General features: G+C 46.0%; 1 protein-coding gene across 1 annotated transcript in view; it reads left to right on the forward strand.

Annotated features, from left to right (window-relative positions):
- The window catches only part of LOC124021789 (caskin-1-like), a 45,016-nt gene extending 25,556 nt beyond the window's left edge, over positions 1-19,460 (forward strand). Inside the window, exons 2-4 of the mRNA XM_046336910.1 lie at positions 5,273-5,324; positions 18,431-18,528; positions 19,438-19,460. Coding sequence (XP_046192866.1) covers positions 5,273-5,324; positions 18,431-18,528; positions 19,438-19,460 — 173 coding nt within the window. The remainder of the gene's footprint in view (positions 1-5,272; positions 5,325-18,430; positions 18,529-19,437) is intronic.
- Positions 19,461-20,000: the final 540 nt, after the last annotated feature.

Genomic DNA, 20,000 nt, shown 5'->3' on the forward strand with positions numbered 1-20,000 from the left:
AACTGGCTAGCTGCTTAGGGTTTAGGGTTAGTAGCTAACTGGCTAGCTGCTTAGGGTTTAGGGTTAGTAGCTAACTGGCTAGCTGCTTAGGGTTTAGGGTTAGTAGCTAACTGGCTAGCTGCTTAGGGTTTAGGTTAGTAGCTAACTGGCTAGCTGCTTAGGTTTAGGTTAGTAGCTAACTGGCTAGCTGCTTAGGGTTTAGGGTTAGTAGCTAACTGGCTAGCTGCTTAGGGTTTAGGGTTAGTAGCTAACTGGCTAGCTGCTTAGGGTTTAGGGTTAGTAGCTAACTGGCTAGCTGCTTAGGGTTTAGGGTTAGTAGCTAACTGGCTAGCTGCTTAGGGTTTAGGGTTAGTAGCTAACTGGCTAGCTGCTTAGGGTTTAGGGTTAGTAGCTAACTGGCTAGCTGCTTAGGGTTTAGGGTTAGTAGCTAACTGGCTAGCTGCTTAGGGTTTAGGGTTAGTAGCTAACTGGCTAGCTGCTTAGGGGTTTAGGGTTAGTAGCTAACTGGCTAGCTGCTTAGGGTTTAGGGTTAGTAGCTAACTGGCTAGCTGCTTAGGGTTTAGGGTTAGTAGCTAACTGGCTAGCTGCTTAGGGTTTAGGGTTAGTAGCTAACTGGCTAGCTGCTTAGGGTTTAGGGTTAGTAGCTAACTGGCTAGCTGCTTAGGGTTTAGGGTTAGTAGCTAACTGGCTAGCTGCTTAGGGTTTAGGGTTAGTAGCTAACTGGCTAGCTGCTTAGGGTTTAGGGTTAGTAGCTAACTGGCTAGCTGCTTAGGGTTTAGGGTTAGTAGCTAACTGGCTAGCTGCTTAGGGTTTAGGGTTAGTAGCTAACTGGCTAGCTGCTTAGGGTTTAGGGTTAGTAGCTAACTGGCTAGCTGCTTAGGGTTTAGGGTTAGTAGCTAACTGGCTAGCTGCTTAGGGTTTAGGGTTAGTAGCTAACTGGCTAGCTGCTTAGGGTTTAGGGTTAGTAGCTAACTGGCTAGCTGCTTAGGGTTTAGGGTTAGTAGCTAACTGGCTAGCTGCTTAGGGTTTAGGGTTAGTAGCTAACTGGCTAGCTGCTTAGGGTTTAGGGTTAGTAGCTAACTGGCTAGCTGCTTAGGTTTAGGGTTAGTAGCTAACTGGCTAGCTGCTTAGGGTTTAGGGTTTGTAGCTAACTGGCTAGCTGCTTAGGGTTTAGGGTTAGTAGCTAACTGGCTAGCTGCTTAGGGTTTAGGGTTAGTAGCTAACTGGCTAGCTGCTTAGGGTTTAGGGTTAGTAGCTAACTGGCTAGCTGCTTAGGGTTTAGGGTTAGTAGCTAACTGGCTAGCTGCTTAGGGTTTAGGGTTAGTAGCTAACTGGCTAGCTGCTTAGGGTTTAGGGTTAGTAGCTAACTGGCTAGCTGCTTAGGGTTTAGGGTTAGTAGCTAACTGGCTAGCTGCTTAGGGTTTAGGGTTAGTAGCTAACTGGCTAGCTGCTTAGGGTTTAGGGTTAGTAGCTAACTGGCTAGCTGCTTAGGGTTTAGGGTTAGTAGCTAACTGGCTAGCTGCTTAGGGTTTAGGGTTAGTAGCTAACTGGCTAGCTGCTTAGGGTTTAGGGTTAGTAGCTAACTGGCTAGCTGCTTAGGGTTTAGGGTTAGTAGCTAACTGGCTAGCTGCTTAGGGTTTAGGGTTAGTAGCTAACTGGCTAGCTGCTTAGGGTTTAGGGTTAGTAGCTAACTGGCTAGCTGCTTAGGGTTTAGGGTTTGTAGCTAGACTGGCTAGCTGCTTAGGGTTTAGGGTTAGTAGCTAACTGGCTAGCTGCTTAGGGTTTAGGGTTAGTAGCTAACTGGCTAGCTGCTTAGGGTTTAGGGTTTGTAGCTAACTGGCTAGCTGCTTAGGGTTTAGGGTTAGTAGCTAACTGGCTAGCTGCTTAGGGTTTAGGGTTTGTAGCTAACTGGCTAGCTGCTTAGGGTTTAGGGTTAGTAGCTAACTGGCTAGCTGCTTAGGGTTTAGGGTTAGTAGCTAACTGGCTAGCTGCTTAGGGTTTAGGGTTAGTAGCTAACTGGCTAGCTGCTTAGGGTTTAGGTTAGTAGCTAACTGGCTAGCTGCTTAGGGTTTAGGGTTAGTAGCTAACTGGCTAGCTGCTTAGGGTTTAGGGTTAGTAGCTAACTGGCTAGCTGCTTAGGGTTTAGGGTTAGTAGCTAACTGGCTAGCTGCTTAGGGTTTAGGGTTAGTAGCTAACTGGCTAGCTGCTTAGGGTTTAGGGTTAGTAGCTAACTGGCTAGCTGCTTAGGGTTTAGGTTAGTAGCTAACTGGCTAGCTGCTTAGGGTTTAGGGTTAGTAGCTAACTGGTCCTCTCCTGTCCTCTCCACACCACTACTCTCCTGTCCTCCTCTCCTGTCCTCTCTACACCACTCCTCTCCTGTCCTCCTCTCCTGTCCTCTCTACACCACTCCTCTCCTGTCCTCCTCTCCTGTCCTCTCTACACCACTCCTCTCCTGTTCTCTCCCTGTCCCTCTACACCACTCCTCTCCTGTCCTCCTCTCCTGTCCTCTCCACACCACTCCTCCTGTCCTCCTTCCTGTCCTCTCTACACCACTCCTCTCCTGTCCTCCTCTCCTGTCCTCTCCACACCACTCCTGTTCTCTCCACACCCCTCTCCTGTCCTCCTCTCCTGTTCTCTCCACACCACTCCTCTCCTGTCCTCCTCTCCTCTCCTCCACTCCCTCCCTGTCCTCCTCTCCTGTCCTCTCCACCACTCCTCTCCTGTCCTCTCCACACCACTCCTCTCATGTCCTCCTCTCCTGTCCTCCTCTCCTGTCCTCTCCACACCACTCCTCTCCTGTCCTCCTCTCTGTCCTCCTCTCCTGTCCTCCTCTCCTGTCCTCTCTCCACACCACTCCTCCTCTGTCCTCCTCTCCCTGTCCTCTCCACACCACTCCTCTCCTGTCCTCCTCTCCTGTCCTCCTCTCCCTGTCCTCTCTACACCACTCCTCTCCTGTCCTCTCTACACCACTCCTCTCCTGTCCTCCTCTCCTGTCCTCTCCACACCACTCCTCTCCTGTCCTCCTCTCCTGTCCTCTCCACACCACTCCTCTCCTGTCCTCCTCTCCTGTCCTCTCTACACCACTCCTCTCCTGTCCTCTCTACACCACTCCTGTCCCGTCCTCTCCTCCTCCTCTCCTCTGCTCATGGTCTATGAGGTAGGCCATAACAGTACTATGGACATTCCAGACAGTTTCTCCTCAAACGCCAGGAAATATCAGTTCTGTCTTTCACACCACTGAGGACATACATAGAGAGGACGGGAGGGAGGGAGACAGAGGGAGACAGAGGGAGACAGAGGGAGAGAGAGGGAGACAGAGGGAGACAGAGGGAGACATAGGGGGGGGAGAGGGAGACAGAGGGAGACAGAGGGAGAGAGAGGGAGACAGAGGGAGACAGAGGGAGGGAGAGGGAGACAGAGGGAGACAGAGGGAGAGAGAGGGAGACAGAGGGAGACAGAGGGAGACAGAGACATGTGGGGATGGTCAGAAGTGCGTGTGCGTGTGCGTGTGTGTGTGTGTGTGTGTGTGTGTGTGTGTGTGTGTGTGTGTGTGTGTGTGTGTGTGTGTGTGTGTGTGTGTGTGTGTGTGTGTGTGTGTGTGTGTGTGTGTGTGTGTTTTCCTGCAGAGGAACCTGTATGGGGTGTTTAATAATTCAGAGAAAAATCTGGTTCCACACACACACACACACACACACACACACACACACACACACACACACACACACACACACACACACACACACACACACACACACACACACACACACACACACACACACACACACACACACACACACACACACACACACACCTACACACACACACACACACACACACCTACACACACACACACACACACACCTACACACACACACCTACACACACACCTACACACACACACACACACCTACACACACACACCTACACACACACACACACACACACACACACACACCTACACACACACACCACACACACACACACACACACACACACACACACACACACACACACACACACACACACCACACACACACACACCTACACACACACACTACACACACCTACACACACCTACACACACACACACACACACTCACACACACACACACACACACACACACCTACACACCCTACAGTGTGGCTGGGGACATTTAGCATCTAACATCAGGGTGTCCGATTGGTTGAGCATCAAGAAGTAGTGGGCGGGGCTCAGAGGACAGGGGGTGTTCCTGGGAGGACAGGGGTGTTCCTGGGTGGACAGGGGGGACAGGGGTGTTCCTGGGTGTTCCTGGGTGGACAGGGGGAGGACAGGGGGTGTTACTTGGTGGACAGGGGTGGACAGGGGGTGTTCCTGGGAGGACAGGGGTGTTCCTGGGAGGACAGGGGTGTTCCTGGGTGGACAGGGGGTGGACAGGGGATGGACAGGGGGTGTTCCTGGGAGGACAGGGGGTGTTCCTGGGTGGACAGGGGGGAGGGGACAGGGGGTGTTCCTGGGTGGACAGGGGTGTTCCTGGGTGCACAGGGGGGAGGGGGAGGACAGGGGTGTTCCTGGGTGGACAGGGGGAGGGGGGGTGTTCCTGGGTGGACAGGGGTTGGACAGGGGGAGGACAGTGGGTGTTCCTGGGTGGACAGGGGGTGGACAGGGGAGGACAGGGAGTGTTCCTGGGTGGACAGGGGTTGGACAGGGGGAGGACAGGGAGTGTTCCTGGGTGGACAGGGGTTTGACAGGGAGTGTTCCTGGGTGGACAGGGGTTGGACAGGGGGAGGACAGGGAGTGTTCCTGGGTGGACAGGGGGTGTTCCTGGGTGGACAGGGGTTGGACAGGGGGAGGACAGGGAGTGTTCCTGGGTGGACAGGGGTTGGACAGGGGGAGGACAGGGAGTGTTCCTGGGTGGACAGGGGTTTGACAGGGAGTGTTCCTGGGTGGACAGGGGTTGGACAGGGGGAGGACAGGGAGTGTTCCTGGGTGTTAATTCTGCTGGATTTAGTCTTTATTCTCGTTTTTGAGGCGGCAGTGTAGCATAGTGGTTAGAGCGTTGGACTAGTAACCGGAAGGTTGCAAGTTCAAACCCCCGAGCTGACAAGGTACAAATCTGTCATTCTACCCCTGAACAGGCAGTTAACCCACTGTTCCTAGGCCGTCATTGAAAATAAGAATTTGTTCTTAACTGACTTGCCTATTTAAATAAAGGTTAAATTAAAAATTAAATTTCCTGTGAACCATAGTACCACACACACACACTGATGTCTCTATCTATGTGTGTTTCAGAGTTGCTTGGAACAGCCAAGAGGGTCAATGTCAACTTCCAGGACACAGACGGGTGAGTGACATCACAGTCTATACACACAGTCTATACACACAGTCTTTACACACAGTCTATACACACCGTCTATACACACGGTCTATACACACTGTCTATAATCACGGTCTATAAACACGGTCTATAAACACAGTCTATACACAGTCTATAAACAAAACAGTCTATAAACACAGTCTATAAACAGAGTCTATAATACAGTGAGAGAAAAGGAGAGAGAAAGAGAATAGGAGAGAGAGAACAGGAGAGAGAGAAAGGAGAATAGGAGAGAGAGAAAGAGAGAAAAGGAGAGAGAAAGGAGAGAGAAAAGGAGAGAGAATAGGAGAGAGAGAAAAGGAGAGAGAAAGGAGAGAGAAAGAGAGAGAATAGGAGAGAGAGAAAGGAGAGAGAGAAAAGGAGAGAGAGAATAGAGAGGAGAGAGAATAGAGAGAATAGGAGAGAGAGAGAAAAGGAGAGAGAGAAAAGGAGAGAGAAAAAGGAGAGAGAGAAAAGGAGAGAGAGAAAGGAGAGAGAGAAAAGGAGAGAGAGAAAAGGAGAGAGAGAGGAGAGAAAAGGAGAGAGAGAATAGGAGAGAGAAAAGGAGAGAGAGAGAGAGAAAAGGAGAGAGAGAATAGGAGAGAGAGAAAAGGAGAGAGAAAAGGAGAGAGAGAATAGGAGAGAGAGAAAGGAGAGAGAGAAAGAGGAGAGAGAGAAAGGAGAGAGAGAGAGAAAAGGAGAGAGAGAATAGGAGAGAGAAAGAGAGAAAAGAGAGAGAGAAAGGAGAGAGAGAATAGGAGAGAGAGAAAAGGAGAGAGAAAGGAGAGAGAGAATAGAGAGAGAGAAAAGGAGAGAGAGAAAGGAGAGAGAGAAGAAAAGGAGAGAGAGAAAAGAGAATAGAGAGAGAGAGAAAGGAGAGAGAGAAAGGAGAGAGAGAAAGGAGAGAGAGAATAGGAGAGAGAAAAGGAGAGAGAGAATAGGAGAGAGAGAAAAAAGGAGAGAGAAAAGGAGAGAGAGAAAGGAGAAAAGGAGAGAGAGAAAATAGGAGAGAGAGAATAGGAGAGAGAGAAAAGGAGAGAGAGAGAGAAAGGAGAGAGAGAATAGGAGAGAGAGAAAAGGAGAGAGAGAGAAAGGAGAGAGAGAAGAGGAGAGAGAGAAAAGGAGAGAGAGAAAAAGGAGAGGAGAGAGAGAGAGAAAAGAGAAAGAGAATAGAGAGAGAGAGAAAGGAGAGAGAGAAAAGGAGAGAGAGAAAAGAGAGAGAGAGAATAGGAGAGAGAGAAGGAGAGAGAGAAAAGGAGGAGAGAATAGAGAGAGAAAAAGGAGAGAGAGAAAGGAGAGGAGAGAGAGAAAAGGAGAGAGAGAATAGGAGAGAGAGAAAAGGAGAGAGAGAAAAGGAGAGAGAGAAAAGGAGAGAGAGAATAGGAGAGAGAGAATAGGAGAGAGAGAATAGGAGAGAGAAAAGAGAGAGAGAGAAAGGAGAGAGAGAGAAGAATAGGAGAGAGAGAAAAGGAGAGAGAGAAAGGAGAGAGAGAGAGGAGAGAGAAAGGAGAGAGAGAGAAAAGGAGAGAGAGAATAGGAGAGAGAGAAAGGAGAGAGAGAATAGGAGAGAGAGAATAGGAGAGAGAGAAGGAGAGAGAAGAAGAGAGAGAGAGAAAGGAGGAGAGAAAAGGAGAGAGAAAAAGGAGAGAGAGAATAGGAGAGAGAGAATAGGAGAGAGAAATAGGAGAGAGAAAGGAGAGAATAGAGAAAGGAGAGAGAGAATAGGAGAGAGAAATAGGAGAGAGAGAAAAGGAGAGAGAGAAAAGGAGAGAGAGAAAAGGAGAGAGAAAGGAGAGAGAGAATAGGAGAGAGAGAATAGGAGAGAGAATAGGAAGAGGAGAGAGAGAATAGGAGAGAGAGAAAAAGAGAGAGAATAGAGAGAAATAGGAGAGGAGAGAGAGAAAAGGAGAGAGAGAAAAGAAAAGAGAGAGAATAGGAGAGAGAAGGAGAGAGAGAATAGGAGAGAGAGAATAGGAGAGAGAGAGGAGAGAGAGAGAATAGGAGAGAGAAAAGAGAGAGAGAGAATAGGAGAGAGAAAAGGGAGAGAGAGAATAGGAGAGAGAGAAAGGAGAGAGAGAGAGGAGAGAGAGAGGAGAGAGAGAGAAAGGAGAGAGAGAAAGGAGAGAGAGAAAGGAGAGAGAGAAGAAGGAGAGAGAAAAGGAGAGAGAGAGAAAAAGGAGAGAGAAAGAGAGAGAGAGAATAGGAGAGAGAGAAAGGAGAGAGAGAAAGGAGAGAAAGAGAGAAAAAGGAGGAGAGAGAGAAAAGGAGAGAAAAGGAGAGAGAAGAGGAGAGAGAGAGAGAAAGGAGAGAGAGAAAGGAGAGAGAGAAAGGAGGAGAGAGAGAAGAGAGGAGAGAGAGAAAAGGAGAGAGAGAAAAGGAGAGAGAAAGGAGAGAGAGAATAGGAGAGAGAGAATAGGAGAGAGAAAGGAGAGAGAGAAAAAGGAGAGAGAGAAGAGAGAAGAGGAGAGAGAGAATAGGAGAGAGAGAGAGAATAGGAGAGAGAGAAAAGGAGAGAGAGAAAGAGAGAGAGAGAAAGGAGAGAGAAAAGGAGAGAGAGAAAAAGGAGAGAGAGAATAGAAGAGAGAGGAGAGAGAGAAAGGAGAGAGAGAGAGAAAAAGGAGAGAGAGGAGAGAGAGAAAAGGAGAGAGAGAAAAGGAGAGAAAAGGAGAGAGAGAGAAAGGAGAGAGAGAAAAGGAGAGAGAGAAAAGGAGAGAGAAAAAGGAGAGAGAGAGAGAAAAAGAGAGAGAGAAAGGAGAGAAAAGGAGAGAATAGGAGAGAGAGAAATAGGAGAGAGAGAAAAGAGAAGAAAAGGAGAGAGAAAAGGAGAGAGAGAATAGGAGAGAGAGAATAGGAGAGAGAGAAAAGGAGAGAGAGAGAAAGGAGAGAGAGAATAGGAGAGAAAGAGAGGAGAGAAGAGGAGAGAGAGAATAGGAGAGAGAGAAAAAGGAGAGAGAAGAAAGGAAAGAGAGAAAAGAGAGAGAGAAAAGGAGAGAGAATAGGAGAGAGAGAGAAAAGGAGAGAGAGAAAGGAGAGAGAAGGAGAGAGAGAGAATAGGAGAGAGAGAAAAAGGAGAGAGAGAAAAAGGAGAGAGAGAAAAGGAGAGAGAGAGAAAAAGAGAGAGAGAAAAGGAGGAGAGAGAGAAAAGGAGAGAGAAAGGAGAGAGAAAAATAGGAGAGAGGAGAGAGAGAAAGGAGAGAGAGAAAAGGAGAGAGAGAATAGGAGAGAGGAGAGAGAAAGGAGAGAGAGAAAGGAGAGAGAGAAAAGAGAGAGAGAGAAAGGAGAGAGAGAAAAAGGAGAGAAAAGGAGAGAGAGAATAGGAGAGAGAAAAGAGAGAGAGAGAAAGGGAGAGAGAGAGAGAAAAGAGGAGAGAGAGAAAGGAGAGAGAGAAAGAGAGAGAAAAAGAGAGAGAGAAGAAGGAGAGAGAGAAAAGGAGAGAGAGAAAAGGAGAGAGAGAAAGGAGAGAAGAAAGGAGAGAGAGAAAGGAGAGAGAAAAGGAGAGAGAGAAAGGAGAGAGAGAAAGAGAGAGAGAGAAAAGGAGAGAGAGAATAGGAGAGAGAGAATAGGAGAGAGAATAGGAGAGAGAAAAGGAGAGAGAAAAAGAGAGAGAGAGAAAGGAGAGAATAGGAGAGAAAAGAGAGAAATAGGAGAGAGAGAAAGGAGAGAGAGAAAAGGAGAGAGAGAATAGGAGAGAGAGAGAAAAGGAGAGAGAAAGGAGAGAGAGAAAAGGAGAGAGAGAATAGGAGAGAGAGAAAGGAGAGAGAGAAAAGGAGAGAGAGAAAGGAGAGAGAGAAAAGGAGAGAGAGAAAAGGAGAGAAGAATAGGAGAGAGAGAAAGGAGAGAGAGAAAGGGAGAGAGAATAGAGAGAGAGAGAGAGAGGAGAGAGAGAGAAATAGGAGAGAGAGAAAAGGAGAGAGAAAAGGAGAGAGAAAAGAGAGAGAGAATAGGAGAGAGAGAATAGGAGAGAGAGAATAGGAGAGAGAGAAAAGGAGAGAGAGAAAAGGAGAGAGAGAAAGGAGAGAGAGAATAGGAGAGAGAGAAAAGGAGAGAGAGAAAAGGAGAGAGAGAAAAGGAGAGAGAGAAAAGGAGAGAGAGAAAAGGAGAGAGAGAAAGGAGAGAGAGAATAGGAGGAGAGAGAGAAAAGGAGAGAGAATAGGAGAGAGAGAAAGGAGAGAGAGAAAAGGAGAGAGAGAGAAAAGGAGAGAGAGAGAAAAGGAGAGAGAATAGGGAGAGAGAGAATAGGAGAGAGAGAAAAGGAGAGAGAGAATAGGAGAGAGAGAAAAGGAGAGAGAAAAGGAGAGAGAGAAAAGGAGAGAGAAAAGGAGAGAGAGAAAAGGAGAGAGAGAGAGAGAGAGAATAGGAGAGAGAGAATAGGAGAGAGAGAATAGGAGAGAGAGAAAAGGAGAGAGAGGAGAGAGAGAGAGAGAGAAAGAAAGGAGAGAGAGAATAGGAGAGAGAAAAAGGAGAGAGAAAGGAGAGAAAAAGGAGAGAGAGAAAGGAGAGAGAGAAAGGAGAGAGAGAAAAGGAGAGAGAGAGAATAGGAGAGAGAGAAAAGAGAAAAGGAGAGAGAGAGAAAGGAGAGAGAGGAGAGAGAGAAAGAGAGAGAAAAAAGGAGAGAGAGAATAGGAGAGAGAGAAAAGGAGAGAGAAGGATAGGAGAGAGAGAGAAGGAGAGAAGAAGGAGAGAGAGAGAGAAAGGAGAGAGAGAAAGGAGAGAGAGAGAAAAAGGAGAGAGAGAAAAGGAGAGAGAAAAGGAGAGAGAGAGAAAAGAGAGAGAAAAGGAGAGAGAGAGAGAGAAGGAGAGAGAAAAGGAGAGAGAGAAAGAGAAAAGGAGAGAGAGAGAAAAGGAGAGAGAGAATAGGAGAGAGAGAAAGGAGAGGAGAGAGAGAGAATAGGAGAGAGAGAGAGGGAGAGAAAAGGAGAGAGAGAATAGGAGAGAGAGAATAGGAGAGAGAGAATAGGAGAGAGAGAAAAGGAGAGAAAAGGAGAAAAGGAGAGAGAAAAGAGAGAGAAAAGGAGAGAGAAATAGGAGAGAGAGAAAAGGAGAGAGAATAGGAGAGAGAGAATAGGAGAGAGAGAATAGGAGAGAGAGAAAAGAGAGAGAGAATAGGAGAGAGAGAGAAAAGGAGAGAGAGAATAGGAGAGAGAGAAGAGAAAGGAGAGAGAGAATAGGAGAGAGAGAAAAGGAGAGAGAGAGAAAGGAGAGAGAGAAAGAGAAAAGAGAGAGAAAGGAGAGAGAGAATAGGAGAGAGAGAATAGGAGAGAGAGAAAGGAGAGAAAGGAGAAAGGAGAGAGAGAAAAGGAGAGAGAGAAAGGAGAGAGAAAAGAAGAGAGAGAAAAGGAGAGAGAGAAAGGAGAGAGAGAAAGGAGAGAGAGAAAAAGGAGAGAGAGAAAGAGGAGAGAGAGAATAGGAGAGAGAGAAAAGGAGAGAGAGAAAGGAGAGAGAGAAAGAGAGAGAGAGAGAATAGGAGAGAGAGAATAGGAGAGAGAGAAAAGGAGAGAGAGAAAAGGAGAGAGAAAGGAGAGAGAGAAAAGAGAGAGAGAGAAAAGGAGAGAGAGAATAGAGAGAGAGAAAGGAGAGAGAGAAGGAGAGAAAGAGAGAAAGGAGAGAGAGAGAAAAAAAGGAGAGAGAGAAAAAGAGAGAGAAGAAAAGGAGAGAGAGAAAAGAGGGAAAAGGAGAGAGAAAAAGAGAGAAAAGGAGAGAGAGAAAAGGAGAGAGAGAAAGGAGAGAGAGAATAGGAGAAAAGGAGAGAGAGAGAGAAAAGGAGAGAGAGAAAAGGAGAGAGAGAAAGGAGAGAGAGAAAAGAAGAGAGAGAAAAGGAGAGAGAGAAAAGGAGAGAGAGAAAAGGAGAGAGAGAAAAGAGAGAGAGAGAAGAGAGAGAGAGAAAGGAGGAGAGAGAGAATAGGAGAGAGAAAGGAGAGGAGAGAGAAAATAGAGAGAGAGAATAGGAGAGAGAGAATAGGAGAGAGAGAATAGGAGAGAGAGAGAAGGAGAGAGAGAAAAGGAGAGAGAAAGGAGAGAGAGAAAGGAGAGAGAGAAAAGGAGAGAGAGAAAAGGAGAGAGAGAGAATAGGAGAGAGAGAATAGGAGAGAGAGAGAAAAGGAGAGAGAAAAGGAGAGAGAGAAAGGAGAGAGAAAAGGAGAGAGAGAAGAGGAGAGAGAGAGAATAGGAGAGAGAGAAAAGGAGAGAGAGAATAGGAGAGAAAAGAGAAAAGGAGAGAGAGAAAAGGAGAGAGAGAGAAAAGGAGAGAGAGAATAGGAGAGAGAGAGAGAGAGAAAAGGAGAGAGAGAAAGGAGAGAGAAAGAGAAAAAGGAGAGAGAGAAAAGGAGAGAGAGAATAGGAGAGAGAGAAAAGAGAGAGAGAGAATAGGAGAGAGAGAAAAGGAGAGAAAAGGAGAGAGAAAAGGAGAGAGAGAATAGGAGAGAGAGAATAGGAGAGAGAGAAAAAGGAGAGAGAGAGAAAAAGGAGAGAGAGAAAAGGAGAGAAAAGGAGAGAGAGAATAGAGAGAGAGAATAGGAGAGAGAGAATAGGAGAGAGAGAAAAGGAGAGAGAGAATAGGAGAGAGAGAAAAAGGAGAGAGAGAAATAGGAGAGAGAGAAAAGGAGAGAGAAAAGGAGAGAGAAAGGAGAGAGAGAATAGGAGAGAGAGAATAGGAGAGAGAGAATAGGAGAGAGAGAAAAGGAGAGAGAGAGAGAGAAGAGAAAGAGAGAGAAAAGAGAGAGAGAATAGGAGAGAGAGGAGAGAAAGGAGAGAGAGAATAGGAGAGAGAGAATAGGAGAGAGAGAATAGGAGAGAGAGAAAAGGAGAGAGAGAGAAAGGAGAGAGAGAGAAAAGGAGAGAGAGAGAGAAAAGAGAGAGAGAGAGAATAGGAGAGAGAGAATAGAGAGAGAGAATAGGAGAGAGAGAATAGGAGAGAGAGAAAAGGAGAGAGAGAGAATAGGAGAGAGAGAATAGGAGAGAGAAAAAGAGAGAGAAAAAAAGGAGAGAGAGAATAGGAGAGAGAGAAAAGGAGAGAGAGAATAGGAGAGAGAGAGAAAATAGGAGAGAGAATAGGAGGAGAGAGAGAAATAGGAGAGAGAAATAGGAGAGAGAGAAAAGGAGGAGAGAGAGAAAAGGAGAGAGAGAAAGGAGAGAGAGAAAGGAGAGAGAGAGAGAAAGGAGAGAGAGAAAAGGAGAGAGAAAAAGGAGAGAGAGAGAAAGGAGAGAGAAGGAGAGAGAGAAAGGAGAGAGAGAATAGGAGAGAGAGAATAGGAGAGAGAGAAAGGAGAGAGGAGAGAGAGAAGAGGAGAGAGAGAATAGGAGAGAGAAATAGGAGAGAGAGAAAGGAGAGAGAGAGAGAGAGAGAGAGAGAGAGAATGGAGAGAGAGAATAGGAGAGAGAGAAAGGAGAGAGAGAGAAAGGAGAGAGAGAGAAAGGAGAAGAGAGAAAGGAGAGAGAGAATAGGAGAGAGAGAAAGGAGAGAGAGAATAGGAGAGAGAGAAGAAGGAGAGAGAGAAAAGGAGAGAGAGAAAAGGAGAGAAAAGGAGAGAGAGAAAGGAGAGAGAGAGAAAGGAGAGAGAGAGAAGAGAGGAGAGAGAGAATAGGAGAGAGAGAAGAAGAGAGAGAGAGAAAGAGAGAGAGAGAGAGAATAGGAGAGAGAGAATAGGAGAGAGAGAAAGGAGAGAGAGAGAAAGGAGAGAAAAGGAGAGAGAGAAAAGAGAGAGAGAGAATAGGAGAGAGAGAAAAGGAGAGAGAGAATAGGAGAGAGAGAAAGGAGAGAGAGAAAGAGAGAGAGAGAGAATAGGAGAGAGAAAAGAAGAGAGAAAAGGAGAGAGAGAATAGAGAGAAAAGGAGAGAGAGAAAGAGAGAGAGAATAGGAGAGAGAGAATAGGAGAGAGAGAGAATAGGAGAGAGAAAAGGAGAGAAAAGGAGAGAGAGAGAAGAGAGAAAAGAGAGGAGAGAGAGAAAAGGAGAGAGAAAAGGAGAGAGAGAAAAGGAGAGAAAGGAGAGAGAGAAGAAAAAGGAGAGAGAGAATAGGAGAGAGAGAGAAAAAGGAGAGAGAGAAAAGAGAGAGAAAAGGAGAGAGAGAAAAGGAGAGAGAGAAAAGGAGGAGAAAAGAGAGAATAGGAGAGAGAGAATAGGAGAGAGAGAAAAGGAGAGAGAGAAAAGGAGAGAGAGAAAAGGAGAGAGAGAAAAGGAGGAGAGAGAGAATAGAAAAGGAGAGAGAGAAAAGAGAGAGAGAGAATAGGAGAGAGAGAAAAGGAGAGAGAATAGGAGAGAGAGAATAGAGAGAGAGAAAGAGAAAGGAGAGAGAGAAAAGGAGAGAAAAGGAGAGAGAGAAAAGGAGAGAGAGAAAAGGAGAGAAAGGAGAGAGAGAAAAGGAGAGAATAGGAGAGAGAGAAAAGGAGAGAGAGAATAGGAGAGAGAGAAAAGAAAGAGAGAAATAGGAGAGAGAGAAAAGAGGAGAGAGAGAGAGAGAGATAGGAGAGAGAGAAAAGGGAGAAAAGGAGAGAGAGAAAAGGAGAGAGAGAAAAGGAGAGAGAGAGAGAAAAAGGAGAGAGAGAGAGAGAGAGAAAAGGAGAGAGAGAAAAGGAGAGAGAGAAAGGAGAGAGAGAATAAGGAGAGAGAAAAGAGAGAAAGGAGAGAGAGAAAAGGAGAGAAAAAAGAGAGAGAAAAGGAGAGAGAGAAAAGGAGAGAGGAGAGAGAGAAAAGGAGAGAATAGGAGAGAGAGAATAGGAGAGAGAGAAAAGAGAGAGAGAAAAGGAGAGAGAGAAAAAGGAGAGAATAGGAGAGAGAGAATAGGAGAGAGAGAAAGGAGAGAGAGAAAAGGAGAGAAAATAGGAGAGAGAGAAAGAGAGAGAGAAAGGAGAGAGAGAAAAGGAGAGAGAAAAGGAGAGAAGAATAGGAGAGAGAGAATAGGAGAGAGAGAAAAAGGAGAGAGAGAAAAGGAGAGAGAGAAAGAGGAGAGAGGAGAAAAAAGGAGAGAGAGAAAGGAGAGAAAAGGAGAAGAGAGGAGAAAAGGAGAGAGAGAAAGGAGAGAGAGAGAAGAGAGAGAATAGAGAGAGAGAAAAGGAGAGAGAGAAGAGAGAGAGAGAGAGAAAGGAGAGAGAGAAGAGAGAGAGAAAGAGAGAGAAAGAGAGAGAGAAAGGAGAGAGAGAAAAGGAGAGAGAGAAAGAGAGAGAGAAAGGAGAGAGAGAAAAGAAGAAGAATAGAGAGAGAGAGAAAAGGAGAGAGAGAGAAAAGGAGAGAGAGAAAAGGAGAGAAAGGAGAGAGAGAAAGGAGAGAGAGAAAAGGAGAGAGAAAAGGAGAGAAAAGAGAGAGAGAAAAGGAGAGAGAGAATAGGAGAGAGAGAGAAAGGAGGGAGAGAGAGAGGGAGAAAAGAGGAGAGAAAGGAGAGAGAGAAAAGGAGAGAGAGAAAAGGAGAGAGAGAAAAGGAGAGAGAGAAAAGGAGAGAGAGGAGAGAAAAGGAGAGAGAGAAAAGGAGAGAGAGAAAAGAAGAGAGAGAAAAGGAGAGAGAGAAAAGGAGAGAGAAAGGGAGAGAGAGAATAGGAGAGAGAGAAAAGGAGAGAGAGAGGGAGAAAGGAGAGAGAGAAAGGAGAGAGAGAATAGGAGAGAGAGAGGAAGAGAGAAAAGGAGAGAGAAAAAGGAGAGAGAGAGGAGAGAAAGGAGAGAGAGAATAGGAGAGAGAGAGGGAGAGAGAGAAAAGGAGAGAGAGAAAGGAGAGAGAGAGAGGAGAGAGAAAAGGAGAGAGAGAAAAGGAGAGAGAGAAAGGAGAGAGAGAAAGGAGAGAGAGAAAGAAAAGGAGAGAGAGAAAGGAGAGAGAGAGAAAAGGAGAGAGAGAAAGGGAGAGAGAGAAAAGGAGAGAGAGAGGAGAGAAAAGGAGAGAGAGAAAAGGAGAGAGAGAAGAGAGAGAAATAGGAGAGAGAGAGAAAAAGGAGAGAGAGAATAGGAGAGAGAGGAGAGAGAGAAAGGAGAGAGAGAAAAGAGAGAGAGAGAGAGAAAAGGAGAGAGAGAGAGAAGGAGAGAGAAGAGGAGAGAGAGAAAAGGAGAGAGAAAAGGAGGAGAGAGAGAAAGGAGAGAGAGAAGAGAGAGAGAAAAGGAGAGAGAGAAGGAGAGAGAGAGAGAAGAGGAGAGAGAGAGAGAGAAAAGGAGAGAGAGAAAAGGAGAGAAGAAGGAGGAGAGAGAAAAGGAGAGGAGAGAAAAGGAGAGAGAGAAAAAGGAGAGAGAGAATAAGAGAGAGAGAGAAAAAGGAGAGAGAGAAAAGGAGAGAGAGAAAAGGAGAAGAAGGAGAGAGAGAATAGGAGAGAGAAAAGGAGAGAGAGAAAGAGAGAGAGAAAAGGAGAGAGAGAATAGGAGAGAGAGAAAGGAGAGAGAGAAAAGGAGAGAGAGAAAAGGAGAGAGAGAAAAGGAGAGAGAGAAAAGGAGAGAGAGAAAGAGAGAGAGAAAAGGAGAGAGAGAAAAGGAGAGAGAGAAAAGGAGAGAGAGAATAGGAGAGAGAGAATAGGAGAGAGAGAATAGGAGAGAGAAAAGGAGAGAGAGAGAGAGAGAAAAGGAGAGAGAGAATAGGAGAGAGAGAAAGGAGAGAGAAAAGGAGAGAGAGAAAAGAGAGAGAGAAGGAGAGAGAGAGAAAAGGAGAGAGAGAAAGGAGAGAGAGAAGGAGAGGGAGAAAGGAGAGAGAGAGAGAGAGAAAAGGAGAGAAAAGGAGAGAGAGAAAAGGAGAGAGAGAAAAGGAGAGAGAGAAAAAGGAGGAGAGAAAAGAGAGAGAGAGAAAGAGGAGAGAGAGAATAGGAGAGAGAGAAAAGGAGAGAGAGAAAAGGAGAGAGAATAGGGAGAAAAAAAGGAGAGAGAAATAGGAGAGAAGAGAAAAGGAGAGAGAGAAAGGAGAGAGGAGAGAGAGGGAGAGAGAAATAGGAGAGAGAGAAAAGGAGAGAGAGAAAAGGAGAGAGAGAATAGAGAGAGAGAAAATGGAGAGAGAGGAGAGAAAAGGAGAGAGAGAGAAGGAGAGAGAGAGGAGAAAGAAAAGGAGAGAGAGAGAGAATAGGAGAGAGAGAAAAGGAGAGAGAGAAAAAGGAGAGAGAGAAAAAAGGAGAGAGAGAGAAGAAAAGGAGAGAGAAAAGGAGAGAGAGAAAAGGAGAGAGAGAAAAGAGAGAGAAAGGAGAGAGAGAGAAAGGAGAGAGAGAGAAAAGGAGAGAGAGAAAAGGAGAGAGAAGAGGAGAGAGAGAAAAGAGAGAGAATAGGAGAGAGAGAATAAAAGGAGAGAGAGAGAAAGGAGAGAGAAAGGGAGAGAGAGAGGAGAGAGAGAAAAGGAGAGAGAGAAAAGGAGAGGAGAGAGAGAATAGGAGAGAGAGAATAGGAGAGAGAGAGAAAGGGAGAGAGAGAATAGGAGAGAGAGAAAAGGAGAGAGAGAAATAGGAGAGAGAGAGGAGAGAAAAGGAGAGAGAGAATAGGAGAGAGAGAGAAATAGGAGAGAAAAGGAGGAGAGAAAGAGGAGAGAGAGAAAGGAGAGAGAGAAAAGGAAGAGAGAGAGAGAAAAGGAGAGAGAGAAAAGGAGAGAGAGAAAAGGAGAGAGAAAGGAGAGAAGAAAAGGAGAGAGAGAAAAGGAGAGAGAGAAAGGAGAGAGAGAGAAAAGGAGAGAGAGAAATAGGAGAGAGAGAGAAAAAGGAGGAGAGAGAGAATAGAGAGAGAGAAAAGGAGAGAGAGAAAAGGAGAGAGAGAAAAGGAGAGAGAGAGAGAAAAGAAAAGGAGAGAGAGAGAGAGAGAGAAAAGGAGAGAGAGAAAAAGGAGAGAGAGAATAGGAGAGAGAGAAAAGAAGAGAGAGAATAGGGAGAGAGAGAATAGAGAGAGAGAATAGAGAGAGAGAGGGAGAAAAGGAGAGAGAGAAAAGGAGAGAGAGAAAGAGGAGAGAGAGAAAAGGAGAGAGAGAATAGGAGAGAGAGAAAAGAAAGGAGAAAATAGAGAGAGAGAGAAAAGGAGAGAGAGGAGGAGAAAAGAAAAGAGAGAGAAAAGGAGAGAGAGAATAGAGAGAGAGAAAAGGAGAGAGAGAAAAGGAGAGAGAGAAAAGAGAGAGAGAGAAAAGGAGAGAGAGAAAAGGAGAGAGAGAATAGGAGAGAGAGAAAAGGAGAGAGAGAATAGGAGAGAGAGAAAAGGAGAGAGAGAAAAGGAGAGAGAGAAAAGGAGAGAGAGAATAGGAGAGAGAGAAAAGGAAGAGAGAGAGAGAAAAAGGAGAGAGAGAGGAGAGAGAGAAAAGGAGAGAGAGAAAAGGAGAGACCCCCTAGAAAAGGAGAGAAGAACTAGGAGAGAGAGAAAAGATAGAGAGAATAGGAGAGAGAGAAAACCCACTAGAACTAAAGGAGAAGAGACTAGGAGAGAGAGAATAGAAGAGAGATGGACGAAGAGGAGGATAGAGCGATAGGGATAGATGTAGAGATAGAGAAAGGGTTAGAGGCTCCAGGGAAGAGGTGTCTTATTATCATCTAGGTCACCCCCTAGAACTATAGATTTAATCACACACAGACCCACACAGAACTATAGGTTTAATCACACACACACACAGACCCACACAGAACTATAGATTTAATCACTATGGTTACACACCCCACAGAACTATAGACACAATCACTATGGACACAGACCCCAGTAGAACTGAGGGAAGGTTTAATCACTATGGATACAGACCCCCTAGAACTATAGGTTTAATCACTATGGTTACAGACCCCCTAGAACTATATGTTTAATCACTATGGTTACAGACCCCATAGAACTATAGATTTAATCACTATGGATACAGACCCCCTAGAACTATTGGTTTAATCACTATGGTTACAGACCCACTAGAACTATAGACCCCTAGAACTTTAATCACTATGGTTACAGACCCCTAGAACTATAGATTTAATCACTATGGATACAGACCCCCTAGAACTATAGGTTTAATCACTATGGTTACAGACCCCATAGAACTATAGATTTAATCACTATGGATATGTGTGTGTGTGTGTGTGATTTAATCACTATGGTGTGTAATCACTGTGTGTGTGTGTGTGTGTGTGTGTGTGTGTGTGTGTGTGTGTGTGTGTGTGTGTGTGTGTGTGTGTGTGTGTGTGTGTGTGTGTGTGTAGGTTGTCTCCTCTGCACCATGCTGCTCTGAGCGGGAACAAGGAGCTGATCTCTCTACTGTTGGAGGCTCAGGCCACAGTGGACATTAAGGACCAGAACGGTAACACTCCCTTCAAACACACACACACACACACACACACACACACACACACACACACACACACACACACACACACACACACACACACACACACACACACACACACACACACACACACATTCTGTGTGTGTCTGGTGTGTGTGTGATTCGTAGTCTGATTCTGTGTGTTCTGATTCTGGTGTGTGTGGGTCGTAGTCTGATTCTGTGTGTTCCTCTGGTGTGTTGTGGGTCGTAGTCTGATTCTGTTTGTACCTCTGGTGTGTTGTGGGTCGTAGTCTGATTCTGTGTGTTCCTCTGGTGTGTTGTGGGTCGTAGTCTGATTCTGTGTGTTCCTCTGGTGTGTTGTGGGTCGTTGTCTGATTCTGTGTGTTCCTCTGGTGTGTTGTGGGTCGTAGTCTGATTCTGTGTGTTCCTCTGGTGTGTTGTGGGTCGTAGTCTGATTCTGTGTGTTCCTCTGGTGTGTTGTGGGTCGTAGTCTGATTCTGTGTGTTCCTCTGGTGTGTTGTGGGTCGTAGTCTGATTCTGTGTGTTCCTCTGGTGTGTTGTGGGTCGTAGTCTGATTCTGTGTGTTCCTCTGGTGTGTTGTGGGTCGTAGTCTGATTCTGTGTGTTCCTCTGGTGTGTTGTGGGTCGTAGTCTGATTCTGTGTGTTCCTCTGGTGTGTTGTGGGTCGTAGTCTGATTCTGTGTGTTCCTCTGGTGTGTTGTGGGTCGTAGTCTGATTCTGTGTGTTCCTCTGGTGTGTTGTGGGTCGTAGTCTGATTCTGTGTGTTCCTCTGGTGTGTTGTGGGTCGTAGTCTGATTCTGTTTGTTCCTCTGGTGTGTTGTGGGTCGTAGTCTGATTCTGTGTGTTCCTCTGGTGTGTTGTGGGTCGTAGTCTGATTCTGTGTGTTCCTCTGTGTGTTGTGTAGGTGATTCGTCCACTGCACTCTGATTCTGAAGACTGTTCCTCTGGTGTGCTCCTGAAGGCGGGATCATCAGTCAACATCCAATCAGACGAGGGCCAGATCTGATTCTGTGTGTTCAGCTCTGGTGTGACATTGTGGGTCGTAGTCTGATTCTGTGTGTTCCTCTGGTGTGTTGTGGGTCGTGATTCACACACAACGACACACACACACTGTGTGTTCCTCACACACACAATTCTGTGTGTTCACACACACACACACACCACACACTGTGACACACACACACAACGTGGGTCACACAACGACACACACACACAACTGACACACACAACTGACACACACACACACAACAACACACACAACGACATTCTGTTTGTTCCTCTGGTGTGTTGTGTACACACACTGTGACACACACAACGTTGTGGGTCGAGTCACATTCTGTGTTTCCACTGAACTGACACACACTGGTGTGTTGACACACACTGATTCTGTTTGTTCACACACACACACAACGACACTGTGTTCACACACTGGTGTGTTGTGGGTCGTACTGACACTGTTCACTCTGG

Source organism: Oncorhynchus gorbuscha, unplaced genomic scaffold, assembly GCF_021184085.1.
Source record: "Oncorhynchus gorbuscha isolate QuinsamMale2020 ecotype Even-year unplaced genomic scaffold, OgorEven_v1.0 Un_scaffold_1211, whole genome shotgun sequence".
NCBI classification, from domain to species: domain Eukaryota; kingdom Metazoa; phylum Chordata; class Actinopteri; order Salmoniformes; family Salmonidae; genus Oncorhynchus; species Oncorhynchus gorbuscha.